Raw genomic sequence first — 22,225 nt, 5'->3', positions numbered from 1 at the left:
GCCCGGACCGCGTGGATATAGGTACCCCTGAGTAGCTTCCCTCAGAGATTGTTGGCGAGATTTAAGCGATCCACGGAGACCATCTTGTGTTTGCCATTGATATCAAGGAGGTAGGTTTTGGTTTCACGTCGTATCACTTTAAACGGGCCATCATACGGAGAATCTAGAGGGGCCTTGACACGATCGACTCTTACCCACACGTAAGGGCAAGCCGCCAATCCGGTGGGAACGTAAGAAGACTGTTGGCCATGGAACTGAGTAGGCCTTGGTGCAAAAGAACGGAACTCGTCACGTATGTCACAAAATAGAGAAGAAGAAGTTTGATCCCGGTACGGGGGAGCACACACTGCACCCGGCACCTTCAGCGTAGTCCCATAGAGCAGTTGGGCCGGGGAAAACTGGGAATCCTCTTTGGGAGCACAACGGATTCCAAAGAGGACCCACGGTAACTCGTGATACCAGTTGCAACCGGCAAGTCGAGTACGGAGCGAGTCTTTCATTTGGCGATGAAGCTGTTCCACCATGCCGTTAGACTGTGGGTGGTATGAGGTGGTGTGATTGAGCTTGGTTCCTAGTAGTCTGGAAAGATCGCCCCAGAGGCCTGAAGTAAATTGAGCACCCCGGTCTGTCACAATCACATCTGGGACCCCAAACCGACATATCCAACCAGATAGCAGAGCTCGTGCGCACGTTAGAGAGGTGATATCGGCCAAGGGAATGGCCTCTGGCCAGCGAGAAAAGCGATCGATGGCCGTGAGCAAATAACGGTGCCCTCCCGAAGGATCCAAGGGGCCCACAATGTCCACGTGTACCACCCGAAAACGACCAGATGGGATGTCCATATGTTTGAGGGGAGAGCGGGTGTGTCTTGTTATTTTCGCTTGCTGACAGGCAAAGCAACTCCTGGACCACAATGTAATGTCCCGATTCATCCCATGCCAGACGAAAAACTGAGTAATGAGTCTTTTCCCCGCCCGAGCTCCGGGATGAGCCGTGTTATGAATGGAGTCAAACACCACGCGACGTAAAGATGTCGGAACCCAAGGACGAGGCTTGGACAATGAGACATCGCACACGAGGAACACCCCCGGTGTAACCTCAACTGAACGAAATACCAGACTGGTCACAGAGGTCTCCAGTAGGGGCGTCTCGGGATCGGCAAGTTGAGCCTCTCGCAGGGACTGTGATGACACTGACTCCTGTATGGCAAACGCACGGGACAACGCGTCGGCAACCACATTGCTCTTTCCAGATACATGTTTTATTTTTGTTGTGAATTCCGAGATGAAGGATAAGTGTCGCTGCTGGCTATTAGACACAGGGTCAGTGCGTTTGGCAAAAGCGAATACCAATGGTTTGTGATCCGTGTATAAACACAAATCTTGTCCCTCGATGAAATGACGGAAATGCTTTACAGCCAGATACATCGCCAAAAGCTCACGGTCAAAAGTGCCATACCGGACCTCCGTGGGGCTTAGTTTACGAGAAAAGAATGCCAAAGGTTTCCAGTGACCTTGCACGAGTTGTTCCAACACTCCCCCCACGGCAACACTAGAAGCATCAGTTGTAAGAGCAAACGGCGCCGTTGACGACGGAAACGTGAGTAGGGCCGTTTGGGCTAGTTTGGTCTTAGCCTGCTCGATGTGGCTCACAAACTCAGCGGGGATACTCAACACTTTGGGGTCACCCTTAAGCAGTGAGTGAAGAGCGTAGCCAAGACGGAGCCAAACCCGGGACAAATCGATGATAAAACCCGATCATCCCGATGAACTCTCGTAGTTGTGCCACTGTGGTGGGGATGGGAAAATCCCTAATGGCTTGCACACGATGCGGTAGTGGCCGAATCCCGGCTGAAGAAATAAGATGACCCAAGAATGCGATTTCTTGAGCGCCGAACTCGCATTTCTTACGGTTTAGAACCAGCCCATTCTCGGACAGGCGCGTAAAGAGGATTCGGAGATGTTCGAGATGTTCATGGCGGGATCTACTGGCTATCAAAATATCATCCAGATACACATATACAAATGACAAATCCCCCACCACTGAATCCATCATGCGCTGGAACGTTTGGGCCGCGTTCCGTAACCCAAATGGCATTTTAAGCCATTCGAACAAGCCAAAAGGTGTACAGACGGCAGTTTTGTGGACGTCTTCCGAGCCATCGGAATCTGATTATAGCCCCGAACCAAGTCCACTTTCGAAAAGATGGTCGAGCCGTTAAAGACCAACAGCGAAATCCTGAATATGTGGAATGGGATAACGGTCTGGTATGGTAATGTCATTAAGACTACGATAATCACCACAAAATCGCCAAGACCCATCAGATTTGGGTGCCGCATGCATCGCGGAAGAGTAGTTACTCTTCGAACGTCGGATAATTCCCAAGTCCAGCATGGATTTGAAATCTTCTTTCGCGGCCTTTAACTTTTATCATTAAGACGACGGGGTCGGGCAAAGACAGGATGACCAGTGGGGGCAGATGATGATAAATTCTGTGCTTAGGGATCCGATCTCCAAAAGTTGGTGTCACCAGTTCGGGAAACTTGTTCAAGAGGGTGCCATAACTATCACACACTTCTGACTTCAGAACCGTGACCGATGGAGCCACGGCTCGTCCCACATGACCGTAAATGGAGTACTTTGAGATTGGATCCCACAACTCTTCATTCGCCAGGTCTATAACCAGGTTATTTGATCGGAGAAAATCTGCCCCCAAGATGGCCTGAGACAAGTCTGCGAGATAAAAATCCCAGACGTAGGACTGTTGTCCCAGAACGACGTTCCTAGATGTTCGTCCATAGCAATTAATAGCCGTGCCGTTCGCTGCAGACAGAGACGGAGATCCCCTCATGGAAGCCCGCATCTCGCGAGAGACGGGTAAGATACTTATTGGGCGACACAGAATCAACTAAATACGATTGGTTGGTTAGTTTATTGGTAACAAATAACAGTCGGCCTCCAACGCCCATATTAGTAGGTCGACTTCCTCGTTTCCCGACAACGAATTGACTCCGCCTCTTGGCTTGGGGCCACGTTGAACGAATGAGCAAGGCTTCTCGCAACTAAAGGCCTTTGGTCCCCAACGGCGATGATGACGACACCAGGCTGAACGGTTCGAACCACGCGACGAGTCGTCTACAGAAGTCCTGGAAGCCACGGCTTGAATCGCCGCGCCACGAGCAGAGACCAGCTTGTCGGCCAACAAGGCCAGAGAACGCGTAGTCGATGTATCGAGCAAGGGCACGAGGTGAGCACGAACATCATCAGGCAAGTGGTCCAAGAATATGCATTTAACAAAAAAGCATGGTTCATGTGAACCCAGATGACCCAACATCTCATCCATTAACTGAGATGGAGAGCGATCGCCGAGAGAAGACACACGAAGCAGCCGTTGCCCCGCTGATACGATGAAAGGGTATAAGTAGACAAGAGCCTGTCCTTCAACGTTGAATATTTCGAACCCTTCACGGGAGGAGATCGTAGAAGATCAACAATACGTTTGGCCGTGACTTGATCTATTGCAGAAAGGACATGATGATACTTGGTATCGTCGTCGGAGATTGAGCGGAGAGAGAAACTGGGACTCTGCTTGTGCAAACACACAAAAGGCTCCTCAATCCAGAATGTCGCGGAGTTTGACCGTCGCAGCCGAAACCACCGGTTCTTGACCTCCACAGGGTCAGCCGGATTCATGGCCTCCTTTGAATCCATGACGGAAAGTAACAAGACCAAATCACGTCGGGGTCACATTGAAGAGATCAACTTTACTCTTCAGATAGGTAGATTTTGAGTGTGTATTTACAGATCAGGATTCACGAGGTAAAGTCTATGAAGCAACATTGGGAGAGTACGAGCTAGACTCAGGAGCGAGCACATTTGGTGTCACAAAGGAAGCCGCCACAACCTCTTATTTGAGTACTTGAACATGAAGATGGACTTCATTGAGCACTCTCTCAGGGGGAATGCCCGGCTGATCAGGAGGTAACGTATAGCTCTACAAAACCTCGCTAGCAGACGTTGCATCTTCGACCGAGCCTTCCACTCCACTTCTGACGTACTCCATGCCTTGTTTTATTCTTTCAGTAGTGAAACAGATTTGTGACCAAGTTCCTTAATGCAGGGGGGAAATGGGTTTGTGGAGAAAATGCGTTTGGTAGTGCTTCACTGGTAATGTCAGATGGTGCATAGTTTGTTGAGATTTTGCTAACTTTTTTCTAATCCACCAAGAGTAAGACTTTCAAGTGTGGAACTCGATCCATGATAATGACTAAGTTGGTCGTAATGTTGTCGATTTCTAATAAAGATTTAAATTAGCAACCAGCAATGGCTATTACTTTAATTGAAACACACATGTAAACCACACGTGTAAATGTTAACTTGAACCCTCTAATTATAAAAGTTTTAGCGATCTAATCTTCTGAAAATTCGGCTTGAGAAAGAAATTTGAAAGAAACAAATAGATCAGTAAGAATGTAAGCTGCCTCTATTTATGAATCAACTAAATTGATTGTCTTGAAGGAAAAGTTAGTAGCATCCATGAAGTAAATATTCAAATGCGTTTGTCATGTCAGCACTCTTCCTCATACAGTGCATTTATTAAATTTGGGTTTGGAAACATTTAAGTTCCTCTGACCCTTTACTTTATTGAAATGGTGCCACTTTCCAAAGCTCGCGTGTCTCTGCATTCAGGGTCCCTAGTCTCACCACGAGGTTTCAAAGAGCATTGAAATGTGCAATTCCGTTCATGCTGATTTCCGCTTCGAGGAACACTGATCCAGTATTGTATATCGTGACCTTCAATAAAGCCAAAACATTTCTTTTTCTTTGGACAAATATTTAGAGTGGTTAAAAAATTGATCCAATTGACATCTTGGAGCTGAGGTTTCTTATGAACATGAAAGGTAAGCAGTTAGGGATTGCCAAGGAAGCGAGATTGCTGGTCACGAAATATCATTGAATAGCATTTAGCCTCTAACGGAATCCGGTTTGGTTGACATTTACTAGTCACGCAGAAGGTCCTCAAGACAGCAATCGTCCATCTCCTCTTGCTATGATTGGGTTCTTCTTCCTTGTGTCATTCATTGCAAATCATGCCATTCGGGCTTTGGGGAGCCACAACTTCCAAGAATGTCTTCATTTGAATTTTGCAATCAGAGGTCAAATTGACCGGACAGCTCAATACGTGTCGACCTCTGTAGCTGTGGACTTGAATCACCTCTCAGATCGGTACAGTGACTCTTTGGTTCAGGAATGGAGACGTCAATGTCTGGTGGCCATTGTGATGATGAATCAAACTGAAACAGAAATGAACCAAATTTTGTTCTTTATGCTCAGGGTTCGAGTTAATTCGAAATCCTTGATATTGCCAAGAAATTCACAAGCCCAACTTAAACGGGCTATTGAGAGCCTTCACCGTAGTTTCGAGATTTTCTTGGCCGACACTGATGGGACCCTAATTCGATTTCCCATTCTGGGAATGAAAGGAGCTCGAGGTCAAAACCTTCATGTGGGGCATTTGGTAGTTTGGCCCTATTTATTTATTAAAGAAGATGGCCAATTGGCAGGGACAGATGTGGAGTTGACCAATATAATAAGTGAGCATTTTGTTTTCTCCTACAAAATCACGCGATTTTCTCGAATCCTCCGGAAGACCCTAGAAAATGGAACAGAAATCGGAATCTTTCCAAATGTGAGTACCAATAACATCATCAATTGGAGTTCTGGTGAATGCTGATCAGGGAAACGTAACATTCATAACTAAAAAGGCATTCATTCCAATTCATTTTGTTTGTGCAAAATGTTCCCCAAATAGCAGATGGAGCACAGGCTCACAAAAACACTTTTTGTCTCAGATGGACAGGTTCGTTTACGATTTTGGAATCGGACAATTGACCATTACCCTGGATCGATCGGAGAACGTTGATTTTGGAATCAATGCATATAACCGTGAAATTGGATTTGCCGGATCTGTGCCTAAACGGTTGAACGTGTTTAACACAATCATCCTTCCATTTGATGCCTATACCTGGTTTGCCCTTCTGCTGAGTGCCATATCCATTTTTTCATTACTTTTAACCTTTGAGCGGATCACCGGATGGTGTAAACATTCTGATCCGACCTTTAAGGCCCTATCCCTGACCATAGGTCCACTCCTCAACGAATCTCAACCCTCTCGAATGTTGGATCAATCCCGATATAAATCTAAATTGTTCGTCATCGGTCTTTGGCTCTTTCTGGGCTATTTCATGTCAATGGCTTATGAGTCGAATCTATTGGCAACCCTGACTTTTGTCACCTACGAGCGACCGATTGACACTCCGGAAGAGGTGATCAAGTCCGATCTTACTGTCTATGCTTTATCGAGAACGGCCTTGGCCGAAAGTTTGAAGTTCTCGCCCAACCCGATTTATCGAAGTATCTTCAAGAATCAGGTGGTGGCCAAAAATGGCCTCAGGTTCTTCGGACAACCCATAGAAGCAAGGAATAAGGCTGTTGAAGAAGGCCGCGGATTCCTTGTCTCCACCAAAATAGATGCCCAATCCAATCCCAAATTTCGCTTTTTCTCTGAGGCCTACTTTATTGGGAGTTCCTCCTGGTTTTATACTCGAGGAAGCCAAGTCAAGGACGACATCAATTTGGCCTTTCAACGCTTGATTGAAGGTGGTATACTCCAGCATTTGGAGCGGTCCTTTGTTGCGGAGAGGCGATTTTCCAATGAGATGTTACAAACAGATAAGGAGGAGAGTGGATATGAACCCATTACCTTGGATCATTATTTGCCTGTAGTTTTGGTTGGAGGTAGCGGGATGATTTTGGGTGTGATCTGTTTCATTTTGGAACTTTTCTTTTGGAATTTTGGCCATCACGTTACTAAATGTTGTTTACCCATGTTTTAGATGCTTGACGAGAAGTTACTTGATTTCTTTATGACTAGGCAACAAATACAATACATGGAATGAATATCAATACTTGCCATCTATTTTTCCATATTTGTTCAATCTAGATATTGATATAAAGCAGTTTCAAACCGTTTGCTCCCAAAATTACTTGTACGAGAGTTAGTATAGGAAAACCCGGACTAAAACGATACCATGATGCCGAGTTTTTTATTGCAAGAAATGATGGTCCATTTAGATCATTATGAGCACTATAACCTCACTATTCCAGTGCAAGAATGGGAGTCAGTGACCACTTCCTGAAAATGTAGTTCAGTTTTGAGCCTTCTTTCCAATTCGAAAAAGAAGAGATTGAACCTTGGCCAAGCACATGTAATTGGAAGAGCAATCAAGCATATTGAAAAAGTTGAGGCATAAGGTTTAGCTCTTGAATCAAGTTCGTAAGACCTTTCCAACTGAGCCCTGTGGTGATAGGACGCTCCGGACCCAAAAATATCAGCATGACTACGTTTGATTAGGCAAGATCATGTTATGTTAACCAAGTAGATATTTAGATTTACTTTCTTATCTCTATATGAGTAGAGTATGAAAAGCATGTCAGTTGTAATCAAATTAGTCATACAGTAGTAGTGGATATCGGATAATACATGCATATTGGATCATCCAACCTATTCAAGTGACTTTGATCTCAAAGGCTTTGTTTGATCTCTAGCCTAATTTAAAATTAGGGGATCTTAAATCTACATACGTACTACTTGGCTGACCACATCTCTGTTGGTCATAAGATGCATTTCCAGTTTCTAGTGGTTTTTGCACCTCAGTGTGGTGAATCCAGAGGTTGATGACTTGATGACAGATGACTTTCATGATTGCTTGTTTGTTTACCACTCCTTCAACATTTTCAAAATGACTGGCCTCTTCCATTACGAGGTTATTTCGATATTTTACGATAGAAAGGTTAATGTAAATACCAAACAAACTAATGCTCGCAAGTTATAGCGGGAAATTTCAATTCCTATTCTAGGACATCAACGAGATGCAACATAACTTGCAAATAATGCAAGACTTCTGCCCATTTCTGCAATTTCAGTCCAGTTTTTGCTCTAGCAACCCTCTTACTCTACGTCGAACGTACTTGTCTACTTTGTAAAACCTCTGTTTAATTATCGTTTTAATGGTATGACTGAATGACAAGTAATATGGATGATGATTCATAATATTGTTCCTGGCAGCTTTGATTGAATAAAAAAGAATTCAAAGATGTCTGGAAGTAGAGTGAAAATTCTCATACAACATCTGCAATATATCAATACTTTTTAGGGGTCAAAAAAGAAAAAAAGCTTATATCGATGAATTCCAATAAGCAAGTTCCATGTCCAGTATCAGTACTTTTTCCGTGTGTCGTCATGGTTGACGTCTAAAAGTTTATTTGGGAATGGTTGAGAAGTAGAAGAATCGAACTCCGAACTACGGTCATAATAAGATACTGGGCTAACCACTGCGCCAAATCATTTTCCTCATGGTTTGCAACTTTAGCCCTCTTCTTAATTGCAGTCACTAGTCATTATTGACAAATCCATATAACTGTGATATATGTTCCTTTAATGCATTATATGTCGGCCTTTACGAAAAAGTGGATAAGTGCAGGCAAAAACGTAACAGGAGTTAATCAAGTTTTTACGGAATGGTGCTCATTGTGCAAATCAGAAAATCAACCGCCATGAACGGTGATATCGACTGAACTTGTTTTCTTTACCGTTTAATCTTTTTTTTTTGCGAACTTCCTTCCCGTTCCCGGGATTGGAATCCCAGCACTTCAAGACCATAAATTTATTCATTTTACTTACCTTTTATTTATATATATTATTTGATCGACCAACAAATTAGAATTGGCTGTTCTCGTTAACCCTCTAATGTAAGGTTGATCGGGAATTTTAGTCAAAAACTAGAACAAATCTGACTTAAATCCTGCTACTGAATCAACGCCTACATACGCCCTACGAATATTTGAAGGCAGCAAATCGAACTATAAAAGTGACAATGCATTTTTTCCACACACTTTTCTAATATGTAAGATTTTGTGATGGTCGCTTTTTTCTTGCTCTTGTTTTAGAAACACAGAGTACAGAAATTCTCCAAGGCTTGCTTTGCAAGCCAATATTTCCAAAATTACGTCTGTCGTTGATGAACGCGAGGGAGAAAAATGAGGATCAATATTTAGAAATCGGCATAATAAATGAACAAACAGCTACTATGTAAACATGATTGAAACGTTTCCAAGTTGAACTAGGAAGTTTGAATACAATGTTGGTCATACTACTACCACCTCTTCTGATACTATTTGTCCGGGTTGGCGGAATAAGCCATTGTCTTCATTCAACATTCATTGAAAATGTTGCAATAGAACCATTCAGATTACCTTCTACGGCGGGAACAGTGTTATTAAGTGTGGACCACGTCTCTGATAATTTCAGACGAAAAGTCAATCTCAACCTGAAGCCTCATTGCATTGTTGGTCGTATATATTCCAAGTTCCAAACAAGTTCCAAATATAATTTGGTTGTTACCACTTTCATGCAAAGACTATTGGCCCACAAAAAGACTTTGATCCTGGATGGAACACCAAGTGAGGACGTGGAAAATCTTATTCAAGACATCCATCGGAGCTTTGAGATCCAGATGAGGACTTTGAATGGAACAATGGAACACTTTCCAATTATTGGTCTATCTGGTCTGGGTAGACGAACACTGAAAGTGGGGTTCATTCCACTTTGGCCATACTTGCGTGGAGAGGATGGAGTAGATTTGAGAATTGTGAAGATTCTCAATCAAATTTATGGGATCTCAACTGAATTATTTTCTTTGAGCAGACACTTGAGTCAATTTTTGAAAAATGGCACTGAAATCGGAGTGTTTCCTGATGTAAGTTGAACCAACTTGAACAGGCTCAAGTTACAATAAGTGCACAGGATTGGGATCCCTAGACTTGAAATGATAATTTTTTCAAGTGTTAATCAAGTTGATTTAAGTCAACATTTAGCCGCTTTGAAGTGTTGTTTTCTTTGTAAGATGTGAAGCATACTAGTTGATATTGAAAACATGTGCTTTCTAAGGCAAATACAAAGGCTAAGACAAATTTCGAGTAGAGTGTAAAATGTAGATGGACCAAGAATCATATCAATACCAAGTTCTTCAATTTTCAGATGGACAAGGGAATCTACGACATGGGCGTGGGACAGCTGACAATTACCCTGGACCGCGTGAACAGAGTTGACTTCGGAATAAGCTTGTTCAACCGGGAACTTGTGTTCGCTGGTTCACACCCCAAAAGAGTGGACGTGCTCAACACCCTTATCCTACCTTTCCATGTGCTCATATGGATGGCTTTAGTTGGGACTTTGGTTTTCGTGTTCCTGTTTTTCATCCTTTTTGATTGGACCATTGGCCGCCAGAGGACCTCCAACCCGATCTTTACTTCATTGGTGGTCACCCTGTCACCCTTACTAAACGAGGCTCAACCTCGAAGAATGTTTCATCGGACCGAATACAAATCTTATTGGATGATTTGTGGCATGTGGATGATTGTTGGATATTTCATGTCCATGGCGTATAAATCGAATCTTTTGGCCACATTAACCATCCCAAACTACGAGAAATCGGTTACTACGGCCGAAGAGATCCTTGAATCTGGATTTCCCCTCTATTCGTTGGCTGGAACTGCTCTGGTGTCCAGCCTTAAAAGCTCGCCCCGTCCAATCTTTCCAAAGCTCTATGAACAGGCCATTCTTGAACGAAATGGCCTTCAGATCTTCGGTCAATCTCAAGCACAGAGGGATATAGAAATCAAGGAAGGGCGAGCATTCAAAACCACAACCAGAGTGGATTGTTTATCTGATCCGAGTCTTCGAATCTTCCCTGAACCATATTTCATTGGCAGGAGCGCCTGGTTCTTCACCAAAGGAAGCCAGGTCAAGGGCGACTTGGACAAGGCTCTGCAAAGGATTTTAGAGGCGGGAATTTCAAACTACTGGAAAAGACATTTTATTGAGAAAGAGAGACAAGGCAAGGAAAGTGAAACAGTTGATCCTTTAAAGGCGAAAAGACATGAATTCAAGCCCATTTCGATCTCTCATTATCAACCGGTTTTGGTTGTGGGTGGGATTGGTTTGATTTTCGCACTCATTTCCTTTTTATTTGAATTGATACATTGGCACACATACGATTGTTTGACAAATATTCTTCTGGAATTCTGAGTGTTTTAAACATTAAACACAGATAGGATAAGAGCGTCTGAGTAAATGCTCCTTTATCTGCTCTGAAATAATGATATGTGAAATATGGACAACATCTTTAAGAATCGAATTCAAAAGCGGAACATTGCGTCTGGTGAATGTTTAGGTTGATTTTTAACTGGAGTCTTATGAATTTATCCTCGAATCGAGGTCGGTAAGGAGACTTGTTCAAGACGATCCAAATTGGAATTGAGATGAGCACTCTTCTATTTTCATACCATCTCGTTCGGTAAGATGATATGCATAAAGGCCTTGGTATCTCTCCAGAACCGAACAGGATTAGATTAACGCCACACTACAGACAACACATGTTAATACACATACCCCCCAGTGTTATTAGACGTGTAAATCTAAAACTTGACACCGAAATTCTCAAATGATTTTCAACTGGAGAGTTAATCTTATCCATTCATTATATTTCATTTAAGTAAACCTAGACAAGCAATAAGATTATCTAACCCGACAACGGTATCTATGAATCTCTGTGGCAAACTGCTGTTTGAGGACAAGCGATGGCGCAGGAGGAATGGAAGTATTGTGCACTAAAAGGTCATCTAAGCCATGTTTCTTGGTTACCGTCTTTGCCATGTCACCATTTTTGGCAATTGCAACCTTTTTCTCCCGCCAGATAGCTCCCATTTGATCATGAACCGAATCTACACCCGTTACACTTGTTGTTAGACCTTTGCCCCCCGCCACATTTATTCCCCGAAACGTATGTCTATCCAGAAATATTTGTCCCCCCGGCACGCTAGATCGTTGTAACATGTATTTATTCCAATTGCTGATTAGATTAGAGCCTTGATTTTGGATATGGTACCTTAGTTCCTGCAAAAAGATTTCCAAGATACTAGTAGTTATAATATATGGGTTCCAGAGTATTTTAATACTTAACAAGGGGTATCCCTGTTGAAATCCCACAATATTTCCATTTTCCATCTCATCTTCATCACGAAACTGTTTTAAGAATTTTAAATCCCGTTATTATGGTTGCCAATGTCATTCCGTCACACATCACTTCCACAAGAGAAATGTAAGTTCAAGACGTGAAGACGCAACATCCCTAATGTTGTACGGTATACATGTACACAAAGCAATTATACTCCTCAGAATCAGCAATCAGTAAATAAATCTGTTTTCATCAAAACAAAACAGCACATCTAGCGACCGGTGTGTTTAACATCCCAACTAGCCTGAGAGTGTGCCCCACAGGCTGATTTTAACTCCGACCGATTTTAACTCAGGCTAAGCCAGGCAGAGTGACAGGGTTGCCGCATGACCTGACACTCATTGTACTTATTTTGTTACTTCAGTTATATTATTTTGGGGGGTTATAAAATTGGTAACCTTGACCATCACTTCAGTGCATTTGTACTTCCTATGGTACCATCAGCTGTCAAAAAAAAGCCCTGATTTTTAGCCTCAATCTGCGGGGCTGAGCTACAGGGTGTAAAGAAATTAAGGACCTCTCTTTGCGCCTTCTGAAAATCCTTTTCCCTTACTCATAGAATAACTTGATCATATTGAATCTGCAGTTTTCAACGAAAGGGTATATTGAAAAACCTAGCGCCATACCATGAATGATCCGAATTAACTCTACACGTCATTGGTAACCCTCTGATGTTTGGCCACCAAAAGATTGACTCTTGAAATTCCAGATTTCGACCCTTGGTCCGGTCTGTTCTAAATGAATTTAGCGCATTTGCATGAGATTCTCCACTTTCAAATGGTTTGTGGATGAACACTAAAAGGCACATCAACGTCTCTTGGTCTTTGCCGGCCTTCAGGATGCCCTTATCTTTGGTTCTGGCCTTAAGACTGCACTCACTTGAATTTTCAGACATTGTTTTGACGGCAATCGCTCAGAGGGTTACTCATCGCCTCTACGTAGGATATCGTTAGACCATTTGTAATATGCCACTATGTACCAAACAGTGTCTGTTACGGATTGCTTGTGGTTTAATGTCAAAGAAATCTTTGAGCAAGGAGAAATATTGTTAAAAACAGCCATGGAGGCCCTTAATTTCTTTACACCCTGGAGACTGTCTGTTTGCCAGTTATCCGAATCCCGCTTTTCCGGATTTCATTGTATCGTAGTACATAATCTTTGATGTACATTTGTCACTCGGCGCGGCTTGTCGATTTGACCGGCTCACCAGCGACTGACCGTCAATCACGTTAACTGTGACTGATTTTAAAAACTGAATAGAGATGGCGCCACCTCTGCCTATGGCATATGTGTACACAAAATAGACATTATTAATAAATTTTGCCAACAAATATGAAGAGCAAACGAAATTAAATTAAAACTAGCATAGTTTCACATATTTTTTGCTAAAATTTCTCATGTAACATGAGTTTGTGTATGAATCCACTGTAAATGTTCAATTAAATTTTGAATATGTACCAAAAAAATTTGTGCTTATGTCCCTTGGACTTCCTCAACCTTAGAGGAGACGTTGCCCCTGTCATCCGAATTACAGTTCCATCTTCAGTGTGGGCCTGGTAGTTGGTAGTAGAGAACCTGTCAAAATTCAGGGGTCAGGCAGAATGTAGTGATGCTAATTTTGATAATTGGCTGGCATTGAATTTTTTTTATTAGCATTAGACTGGTTTATAGCATTAAACTAGCATTATTTGCACGGTTCCAGCATTGTGAAAAATTGTCTAATATTTCTGCATTTTCTAGCATTATTTCGCTGAAATGACTCAAAGGGAGGTAAATAAAAAAAATCTCACAAGGGAACTTCATTTGGCGGTGTTAACAATGGGTTTTCATTGGATCCCTTTCCCATTCCATGAAATTGATACGTTGTAGCCACAAAGTGATTTCCATTGGAATGTTCACTTTACATTAAGCAAGCAAAATGATTCATTATAATTGCTTCTCAATTCAAAGGGAAATTTAGCCAAATTTCTGTTTGTAATGGTGCGTCTACACGAGAAACATTCTGTCACAAAGTTTGCCTAACAATTTCGGAAATGTTTGGTATTTGACAAACAGTTCATCTCTGAGCCGTCTACACGTGAAACTAGTACCCGATCAAAACGGTTTGACAAATATTTTGATTCAGATTTCTAATCAGATGAACTTGCAAGTGATCGTATCATTTCCCAATCGGTCATTCATTCAATATTTATGTTATGCACGCTAAATAAGATGATTAGTATAATGAACAGAGTGAAAACTGAGGAATGAAATTGGAAAAAAACACCGATGGGCACTATCATGATGAGAATGTTTCGCTTTCCAAAAAGGTCCTTTATTTTGCCAGTTTCATTCTGTGCGTTCAAATGTTGGCTGAAATCGATTGCTACTTGAAGGCATGTTTTGCCCCGTTCTATGAACTATACCATAAGCCACTTGATGATTCACTTTTAATAACATTTTTGCTTTTCGAAAGGTTTTCGAAATTCATTTTGACTTTAAATCATTAACCAATTATTTGGAAACGAAAACCCGACTAATTTTCCAGCTCATTAAAATCGTGAATAAATGCACAACAGTTCTCTAAGACCATCATAAACTATTTAATAGCCGAGTAAGGGTCGAAAAATGACAACGATATATAGTCCAAAGGTCATGTCAGAAGCGTAAACACAAAGATAGTAATAGCATTAAACATGATAAAGACATTTGGATATATGTATACAGTTAACATTACAGATGGCAGTGACTAAAAAGAGTTCAGTTTTATCGAACAAATAAGGACCCGCCCACAAGAACAGACGGCATTCCACAGGGAAGGTGATGGGCATGAGCAGCTTTAAAGTGATGACATGTCAGTGGGTAAGACTCGGTCCGTTGAGATCTGACTGATCTGGCTCTCATGGCTAAAATTGGCGGGCAGGGAAATGAACGAAAGAGCAGCCAAAAGTGGCTGGCTGGTCTGGTTGCTGGGGTCTCAAGGGTGTATGTACAAGTCTTGCTCACAAACGGTTGTAAAAGAAGGGGCAGTAGACCATGACCAGACTGAGCCCCAGGACAGGCCCAGGGTAGGTGGGTTTACTGGGGTCGACACTTCCATTGTCTGGACGGTAGGAGATGAATCCGGATTCCGGAGATAGGCGTTATGTTGGTTGGTTGATCGATCGTCATTTAATCCTCGATCCTCGATAGGAGATGGCGGTTATCCTGTGTCAAAATGAACCACAATCAATACATTTTTCTTTGTTATAAACCATCATGGATCGAATGAGTTAAGTTCTGACCTGGATGAAAATGGACACCTTGGTTGGAAGGGCTGGGGAGGATGCTGTCGTCCATGAGATATTTGCTCTTTGGCAAACAATTTTTAAACATGTTCAAGTCGAGAAATGTTTGTGAAATCCCAAACAATGTTTGTCAAATGGCTAATTATTTGCCGAATTATTTGTCGTGTAGACGCACCATAACCAGATTTTTGGGCACACAAAAAGATTTTGGGATGCCTACATAAATAAAAAAATGATTAAAATGGTCAGTGGGTGTACAAGGACGAACTACCAATCCTTAAGTAACTGAAAGTATGGGTTAATTTCACAATAGTATTCAAAGAAACATAAATATTTTCGTTAGTTTCATTGTACTCCTTAAAGCATTCCCCCCACACATTTGAGGTAAACCAAATCACAAGATTCAAAAATAGCAAAATAAATCAAAATAGAAGAGAAAGACAACAATTGAGCTCCATGCATAAAGAAACTTATTGCAGCTCTTACTAGTGTCCGCTTTGAAGCGAAATTAGGAGAATATCATAAACACAACTACATCAGCTTTTACTGCCAGGTTTTGCTTTTACTTTTTGAGTTTTTCAAATGTTTTTCTTCTTCTAAAAGTATGATTTTCAAGATGTTGCCTGAACATACCCTGTCAAAGAGTGCCAAATATAATTGAATTGTGAAACTCTATGAGCACCATGAATAATTTGCTTCTCTTATAAAAGTAGCATTGTTCTAGCATTTTCGAATTCTAATTAGCATTTTTTAGCATTGCTTTCGCACGAGCTAGCATCGTTGGCTGAAAAAAAACTGGCCAGCCTGCTATAAAATCAGGAACATAAATTTGGTGCGCAAGATCAACTAGGGAAGCAGGGGGAATGATGATAAGAATGTGTGTGCCTGCACAACAGCAGCTGCCATACCAACATGGCTTGACTCATGGGATTACACAGGGACATTCTACCAAGGACAGGCTAAGTTAATTGAATCACGCAATCGTTCCCGCTATCTGAGTACTGATTTCTAACTGAATGGATGGAAGTAAACAAACGGTCGTTTCGTCCCACAGATTTTGAAAGTGGGTTGAGCTAGAGGGCACAAGCCATCCCACTTCGAATCTTTGGATCTTGTGAAGTCAGTAATTAGGACCGCTTCTAAGTGAGCCGTGCTTAGGCCATCATCGTCATGGTCAACGAGTGCGCCACTTCTTTATGTCGTAGTGGATTTGCGCTCAAGCAGGCCGAGAGCCAGGTGATCCCCACTCCAGACCCAACCACAGACCAGGAATCGAGAAATCCGCCATCGAGCATCAGCTTTCACAACTCTACGCAACAAGTGGATTCGGGCCTTGTCCAGAGAGCTGCAATAAGTTTCTTTATGCATAGAGCTCAATTGTTGTTTATCTCTTCTATTTTGATTTTTTTTTGCTACAACGTAGTTTTGAATCTTTTGATTTGGTTTACCTCAAATGTGTGGGGGGAATGCTTTTCAGAGTACAATGAAACTAACCAAAATATTTGTTTGCTTGAATACTATTGTGAAATTAACCTGTTATAAGTAGGGGTGCCGAAAAAAAACAAATAAGACTTAATTTTTGTTCAGAAAAATGAAACAAATTTGTGTAAATTGTTCATAATCATCAGTTGTGTTGAACTTAAAGGGCTTTTCTAAAAGTTTCAGATCAGGAAAACATTGCTTTTGGGTCCAATTTTTGCTTAAACGCAGGGATAAAATGAATATTAATGCTGCATGATATAACATAAATTAATTTACATGGTCTTTACTCTACCTTTGAATGATTGTATGTATATAATTGTATCTGGAAGCAAAGTTGTTTTGCCATGATGCAATCTTATTGTGATGATATTCAAGGCAAAAAGAGCTATCATACAAAATACATCTGACCAATTCAAAACTAGTCCATGAAAAGTAGAATAGATCAATAGATCAGTCAAACTTTTTGACTTTCCTTGCATAATTTATTTCGACTATTATTATTCTATTTGTCAATTTATGTGCCACTTTTTGTTTTATGAAACAGCTTATTAGCCATTTTTAGGTACGTATGTTTGCAAATCTTTTTACCATTTTGGCTACTTTCATTTGCCACGTTTGGGGCTTGAAGAGCCTTTTTAATGGCCAGAAATCTGCACTATGGCAATATAGAGTGCACGGGGACAAAGGGATCAAATTAATTCATCTACTTTATCAAACCCGAATATCAAGGCAAAATTTGGGTGCAATGTCATACAGCGATCCTATTACACCACTTCGACCCCAATAGTCTTAAATTTTGCAATAATAATGCCCAGTAATGGAAAGTTCGATGAGCATATCCAGTTGAAGGTGGGTAAAGCTTTTCAAACAAGTGGTTGGATGTATCGCACGTTTAAGTCCAGAGACAGCATCACAATGCTAAGTGTGTACAAGTCGATTGTCCAGCCACATCTTGAATATGCTTCACCCATTTGGGCTTCCAATGAGTTCAGCAGGTTTGCCAAAGGTCGAACAAGCCCAAAGATGTTTCACTAGGAACGTCACAGGAATGAGAGAGCTCTCGTATTGGGAGAGGTTAGAAAGGTTGGGATTGTACAGTACTCAGAGAAGGTACGAAAGGTATCTGGTACTGTACGTCTTCAAAAGCATTCATGAGCTTTGTCCCAACCCAGGATTTAGGGTCAATTCTAGTGACCGTAGAGGCTTAACGTGCGTTTTGAGAGCACCTTCAAGCCCTCGAGAATCCAGGCTAGTTAAAACAATGAAGTCCAACTCTCTTCTTTCTCGGGCTCCTTCATTGTTCAATTTGCTGCCCTCAAATATTCGTAGGGTTTATGTAGGGGTTGATCCAGTAGCAAGATTTAAGTCAGACTTGGACAAGTTTTTGACTAAAATTCCGGATCAACCTTATATTCAAGGATTAGCCCGATAAGCCAACTCCAATTCGTTGGTCGATCAAATAATATATATAAATAAAAGTCAAGTAAAATAAATAAACTTCTCGTCTTGAACTGCTGGGATTCCAATCCCGGTAGCGGTAAGGAAGTCCGCACAAAAAAGTAAAAAAAAAATCACAGTTATGACGAGAAGGACAAGAAGTGAAAATCAAATTTGGCGCCCAGATTTTACGCTTTGCTGTCGTATCCTGTAGAGGAAGGGCAAAGACAAACAACCAGTCCAACATGCACCGTCTTCAATTATCAAAAGAGTTGTGTTACAAAGTTTACATGCATGTCATTTTTGGTGCAACTTTAACATTGTATTGTCATCGCAGCTTTCTGTTGAACATCAATGTGGGATGGTTTTGAAGGCCTGATTTATTCCATTCTTTTCTTTTTTCTTGACACAAATGGTGTCATTGGTAGCGACACTGATGAATGCAAAGACGGGTGCGAGGTTTGGCATTAGTTGATTCATGGAGGTCTCAATTTAACTGGAGGTCTTTCCAATTGTCATTGGAAGCCGCGGTAGGCTTTGATTTTATTAAGGAACGGACAAAAACGGTAATTTAGGCCTTACCTTGGATCACGGTTCTTCTTTATTCATGAAAAATATCAGAGTGGTCCAATAGGAAGGGAGTTCAGAATCACGTGCTTCATCAATATGGACGGATCCTTTGTGTTAGAGATTGCATCTTTAGTTTCACACATTTATCCCTGATATGGCCACCTAAAAAGAATGTTTGTTAGCTTACAGTCGACTGGCCAAGATTGCATTAGGATTGTCTCTAACTCATTGTCACATTTTCATAATCACGCAATTAAAGTACCAAAATGGACTCCAAAAGCCTGTTAGAGATTTTACGTTGATTTTTTGTGTTTTTGATAAAACAACACAAAACGGAGCTTCAAAATAAGTTAAATTCAAATTTGAAAAGGCTAGTTTGAAAAAACCAGTTCCAGTTTTTTTCGAAGTGAACCGGTTCTCAGTTCCAGATCCAGTGCCAAACACTTCAGTTTTCATTTGCACTTGTGAAGAGTAGGAACAAGAGTGAAAATCAAGTTTGGCGCCCTAATTTTGAGCGTGGTTGCTATTGACTTTTTTTTTCCAAGCCTAGGTGTGGTGGGTTCAAACCCCGGGGCCGGAAGTAACCCCATATAGCAGGTGTGGTGGACTGGGCACCTTATCTATGTTTCTAATCCGTGCGACGCATGTGAGCACTTCACAAAATTATGGTTTTTGACGTTCTTGTCTGCCCTGAGTATGACGCAATTATGGTGTGAATTCTGTTGGCATAGCATTCCGACAATGTATTAAACTTCGACAAAAACTCGCAAAAAGTATTCTCCTTCTGTATCGTCTAGATTGTTTGTGTTCCTTCTCCGGGGCTTGAGGTGATATTTTCCAACGGTTAATCTCAAGCGGTCACTCTGCTCTCGGTAATTCAGGAGTTTACCCGATGTGTAGACCTGAATCATAGCATGATCAAAGAGCGTGTTTATGACTTAAATTTTTCAAACGGATTACTTACTTCGGTTTTTGAATGATCGTTTACTTTGAAGCCAAAAAACGCCTTTTCTCCCATATTCATTTGACGCAAAGAGACAATACATGAATGGAGGTCGGTCATGCTTGATGCTGAATCAATCGTGAATGGATCTTAAAAACCAAAGAACATTATTTGAATCGAGTCCTGGAAAGTTGTACTTGGTTTGAGTAGACAACCTCCGTCTTTCATATTTATCCACTTTCCAAAGCTCTGTGTCAACCTAAGTTTGCGGCTGCTGTCTTCTTCCTCCATATCAGAAGGGTCAAGATAGCAGATTTCCAACTTATCGAAATAGTTCACACATTCCTCCACAGGCATATGAAAATGTCCATTCCTTTTCCACTCAGATTCAAAACTATTTCTGGTGTCTCTGTCAGTCTTCCACCACTTCTCATCTCTAAAAAACATTTGGTGTATGAATTGAACTGAGGTTCGATGGGACCATATACATTTTTACTCATTGCCCCAGTTTCCAGTCCATTGTTGGCCATCGCCATGAGGATCCTTCATGTAGATCAGTTGAACCACTTCCGAATTAAGAGGTTTTATAGCTCTGGCTGTGATTATGGGGTACACGTGATTTCCTTTCAAACCCTTTTCTTCTCCTTGAGTGGTTTTTTCTATCTGAAGTTTCAACAATGAATCCGATGAAATGAATCAGAAATATTTACGTTTAGGCATTGAAACTCACGTTTAGACCCCATCCTAAGACAGCCCCTTGAAGCATGTCATTATGGATAATGTGGAAGAGATTTTCCAAGTTTTGAAGGGGGATCCTTCTCGGTATGCCTCCACATAAATCAACAGCAGCCTCCAACATTGATCCGTTATCCAGATTCTGGTAAGATCCGTAGAATTTGGCGTAAGCTTTTTCTAATAAGGCACTTCAAAATACATTCTTGGTTTCGGATTTCAGATAGATCAGTTGACCATTAACAGTAGGAAGACGATCATCCACCAGAACCTCATGTCGCTCATCAAAGGCCCAGAATCGAAAACGGAAGATTCCGTGGTAATGGTCAGTTTGGAAGTCTTGATCCGAGGGAATCAATTCTTGAATAACATCTTTGCTCTGGACCAAACTGGTTAAGGCAGCGACGAACCAGCAATTGCCAATCTCTCCTTGTTTGATATCTGAACGATGGCACTCAACACCGAACATCTTGGGGCCCTCGTTGATGCCTTGTTGGGTGCATATTGCCTAGTTTGGTCGAATGAAAAAGATTTTCCTGCAGCCATATTTTGTCATTGATGGAAGATAACTTACGTGGGGGCGATGCCACTGGATTTTTCCACTTTCATTATCTCTTGTTTTGTCTGTCAGAAGCTGGGGATCAACTTGGAATTCACGATCCTCGAATAACTTTTCTTTAGATTTGCAATCTTCCTTCAATAAAGAGTAATCTTGATCTTTGAAGTTCTTTATGTTAGGGCTCTTGATGAAATGGCTTCTAAATCAATGCCTCATGCATGAAGAAATTGCACAGAGAGTGTGAGGAGATAGCAAAGATAAGTAAACTTTTGTCGGAATATTTTATAACATGAACGTTTCAATTTCTTAACAACTATCACAAGGGCTCGAACAGAGTTGATGAAAGTGGGCAAAAAAGAGGCCAAAATTTAATTGGAAAACGACTAAATTAGGTAACGTGAGCACGTCCCCCAAATTGGAAAATACGTAACTTTTCGACCAAGAATAGATAGCTATAACGGCCAATTCTGATTGACCATGGACTTCTAGATATGTAGACAGTAAGCGGAAACGAAAGTTTGGTATCTCCTGAACCATTCACTTTATCGAATATAAGCAGTTCAAAGAGTCAGAGCATCTTGCCCAACAGGCGAACTGGGCCAAATTAGACCTCAAAACTGTCTTTGGGTTATACTGTGGGAATACTCAGGGCATTAGTGGTTCCTTAATAAAGGAACGAAAGGCAGTTTCAATTTTTTTGGTCAAAAATAGTAATAGTAATCGAAAAAAAATAATGGCGTTACTCGTTAGTTTTCCTAAAATTTAGATGACTAACATTTTATCATTTTTACCCCATCTCAATTGATGGGAGTGGGAGGGGACGTGGTTTAGTGGTTAGCGCAGTTTTTTAGCATGAGAGACGTCCCCAGTTCGATTCTCCTCCCTGACATTTCTCACGGAAACTTTTAGACGCTAACCACACCCACAAACGGAAAACCAATCTGACAGGGACTATGACATTGCCTATCGGAAATATAAGCCATTATCCTTGTTCCAATGTAATAGTAGATATTTTCGTGGTTTATCCCTTTGACCGCTTGACCGCTTTGCCTTATGCCTCAACTAGAGACTCGACCAATCTGAGTTTAGAATTTCGGTC

The 22,225-nt window shown here is 41.4% G+C and overlaps 3 protein-coding genes across 4 annotated transcripts; 2 read left to right on the top strand and 1 right to left on the bottom strand.

The window, feature by feature from the left end:
* Positions 1-4,436: 4,436 nt before the first annotated feature.
* LOC131877507 (uncharacterized) lies at positions 4,437-12,246 on the top strand. Its single transcript, XM_059223194.1, has 2 exons — positions 4,437-4,901; positions 10,100-12,246. The coding sequence occupies exon 2, from the start codon at positions 10,100-10,102 to the stop codon at positions 11,147-11,149; it is 1,050 nt and encodes a 349-aa protein (XP_059079177.1). The 5' UTR covers positions 4,437-4,901; the 3' UTR covers positions 11,150-12,246.
* On the top strand, positions 5,032-6,960 carry LOC131877506 (uncharacterized). Its single transcript, XM_059223193.1, has 2 exons — positions 5,032-5,689; positions 5,853-6,960. The coding sequence occupies exons 1-2, from the start codon at positions 5,051-5,053 to the stop codon at positions 6,894-6,896; spliced, it is 1,683 nt and encodes a 560-aa protein (XP_059079176.1). The 5' UTR covers positions 5,032-5,050; the 3' UTR covers positions 6,897-6,960.
* Positions 12,247-18,767: 6,521 nt separating the features above from the next.
* LOC131877508 (calpain-B-like) lies at positions 18,768-21,475 on the bottom strand. 2 transcript variants are annotated; one of them, XM_059223196.1, is made up of 6 exons: positions 21,142-21,475; positions 20,566-21,075; positions 20,332-20,498; positions 20,051-20,271; positions 19,857-19,984; positions 18,768-19,054 (listed from the first exon to the last, which is right to left on the bottom strand). In XM_059223196.1, the coding sequence occupies exons 2-6, from the start codon at positions 20,692-20,694 to the stop codon at positions 19,028-19,030; spliced, it is 672 nt and encodes a 223-aa protein (XP_059079179.1). In that variant the 5' UTR covers positions 20,695-21,075; positions 21,142-21,475; the 3' UTR covers positions 18,768-19,027. The 2 variants fall into 2 exon arrangements, with proteins under 2 accessions (XP_059079179.1, XP_059079178.1); XM_059223195.1 differs by lacking the exon at positions 18,768-19,054 and adding an exon at positions 19,621-19,794 and having other exon boundaries at positions 21,142-21,474.
* Between the last annotated feature and the right edge of the window lie 750 nt (positions 21,476-22,225).

This window comes from Tigriopus californicus, chromosome 3, assembly GCF_007210705.1.
Source record: "Tigriopus californicus strain San Diego chromosome 3, Tcal_SD_v2.1, whole genome shotgun sequence".
Lineage (NCBI taxonomy): Eukaryota > Metazoa > Arthropoda > Copepoda > Harpacticoida > Harpacticidae > Tigriopus > Tigriopus californicus.
The sequence above is the reverse complement of the archived record's forward strand: the minus strand, read 5'-3'. Positions and strand labels throughout refer to the sequence as shown.

Coding starts and splice junctions, on each gene's coding strand:
- LOC131877506 (XM_059223193.1), top strand. CDS start 5,051: ATGATTGGGTTCTTCTTCCTTGTGTCATTCATTGCAAATCATGCCATT. Junction 5,690..5,852: donor AAATCGGAATCTTTCCAAAT/GTGAGTACCAAT, acceptor TTTTTGTCTCAG/ATGGACAGGTTCGTTTACGA.
- LOC131877507 (XM_059223194.1), top strand. CDS start 10,100: ATGGACAAGGGAATCTACGACATGGGCGTGGGACAGCTGACAATTACC.
- LOC131877508 (XM_059223195.1), bottom strand. CDS start 20,694: ATGTTGGAGGCTGCTGTTGATTTATGTGGAGGCATACCGAGAAGGATC. Junction 20,499..20,565: donor TCTTAGGATGGGGTCTAAAC/GTGAGTTTCAAT, acceptor TTGAAACTTCAG/ATAGAAAAAACCACTCAAGG. Junction 20,272..20,331: donor ACTGGAAACTGGGGCAATGA/GTAAAAATGTAT, acceptor AATGTTTTTTAG/AGATGAGAAGTGGTGGAAGA.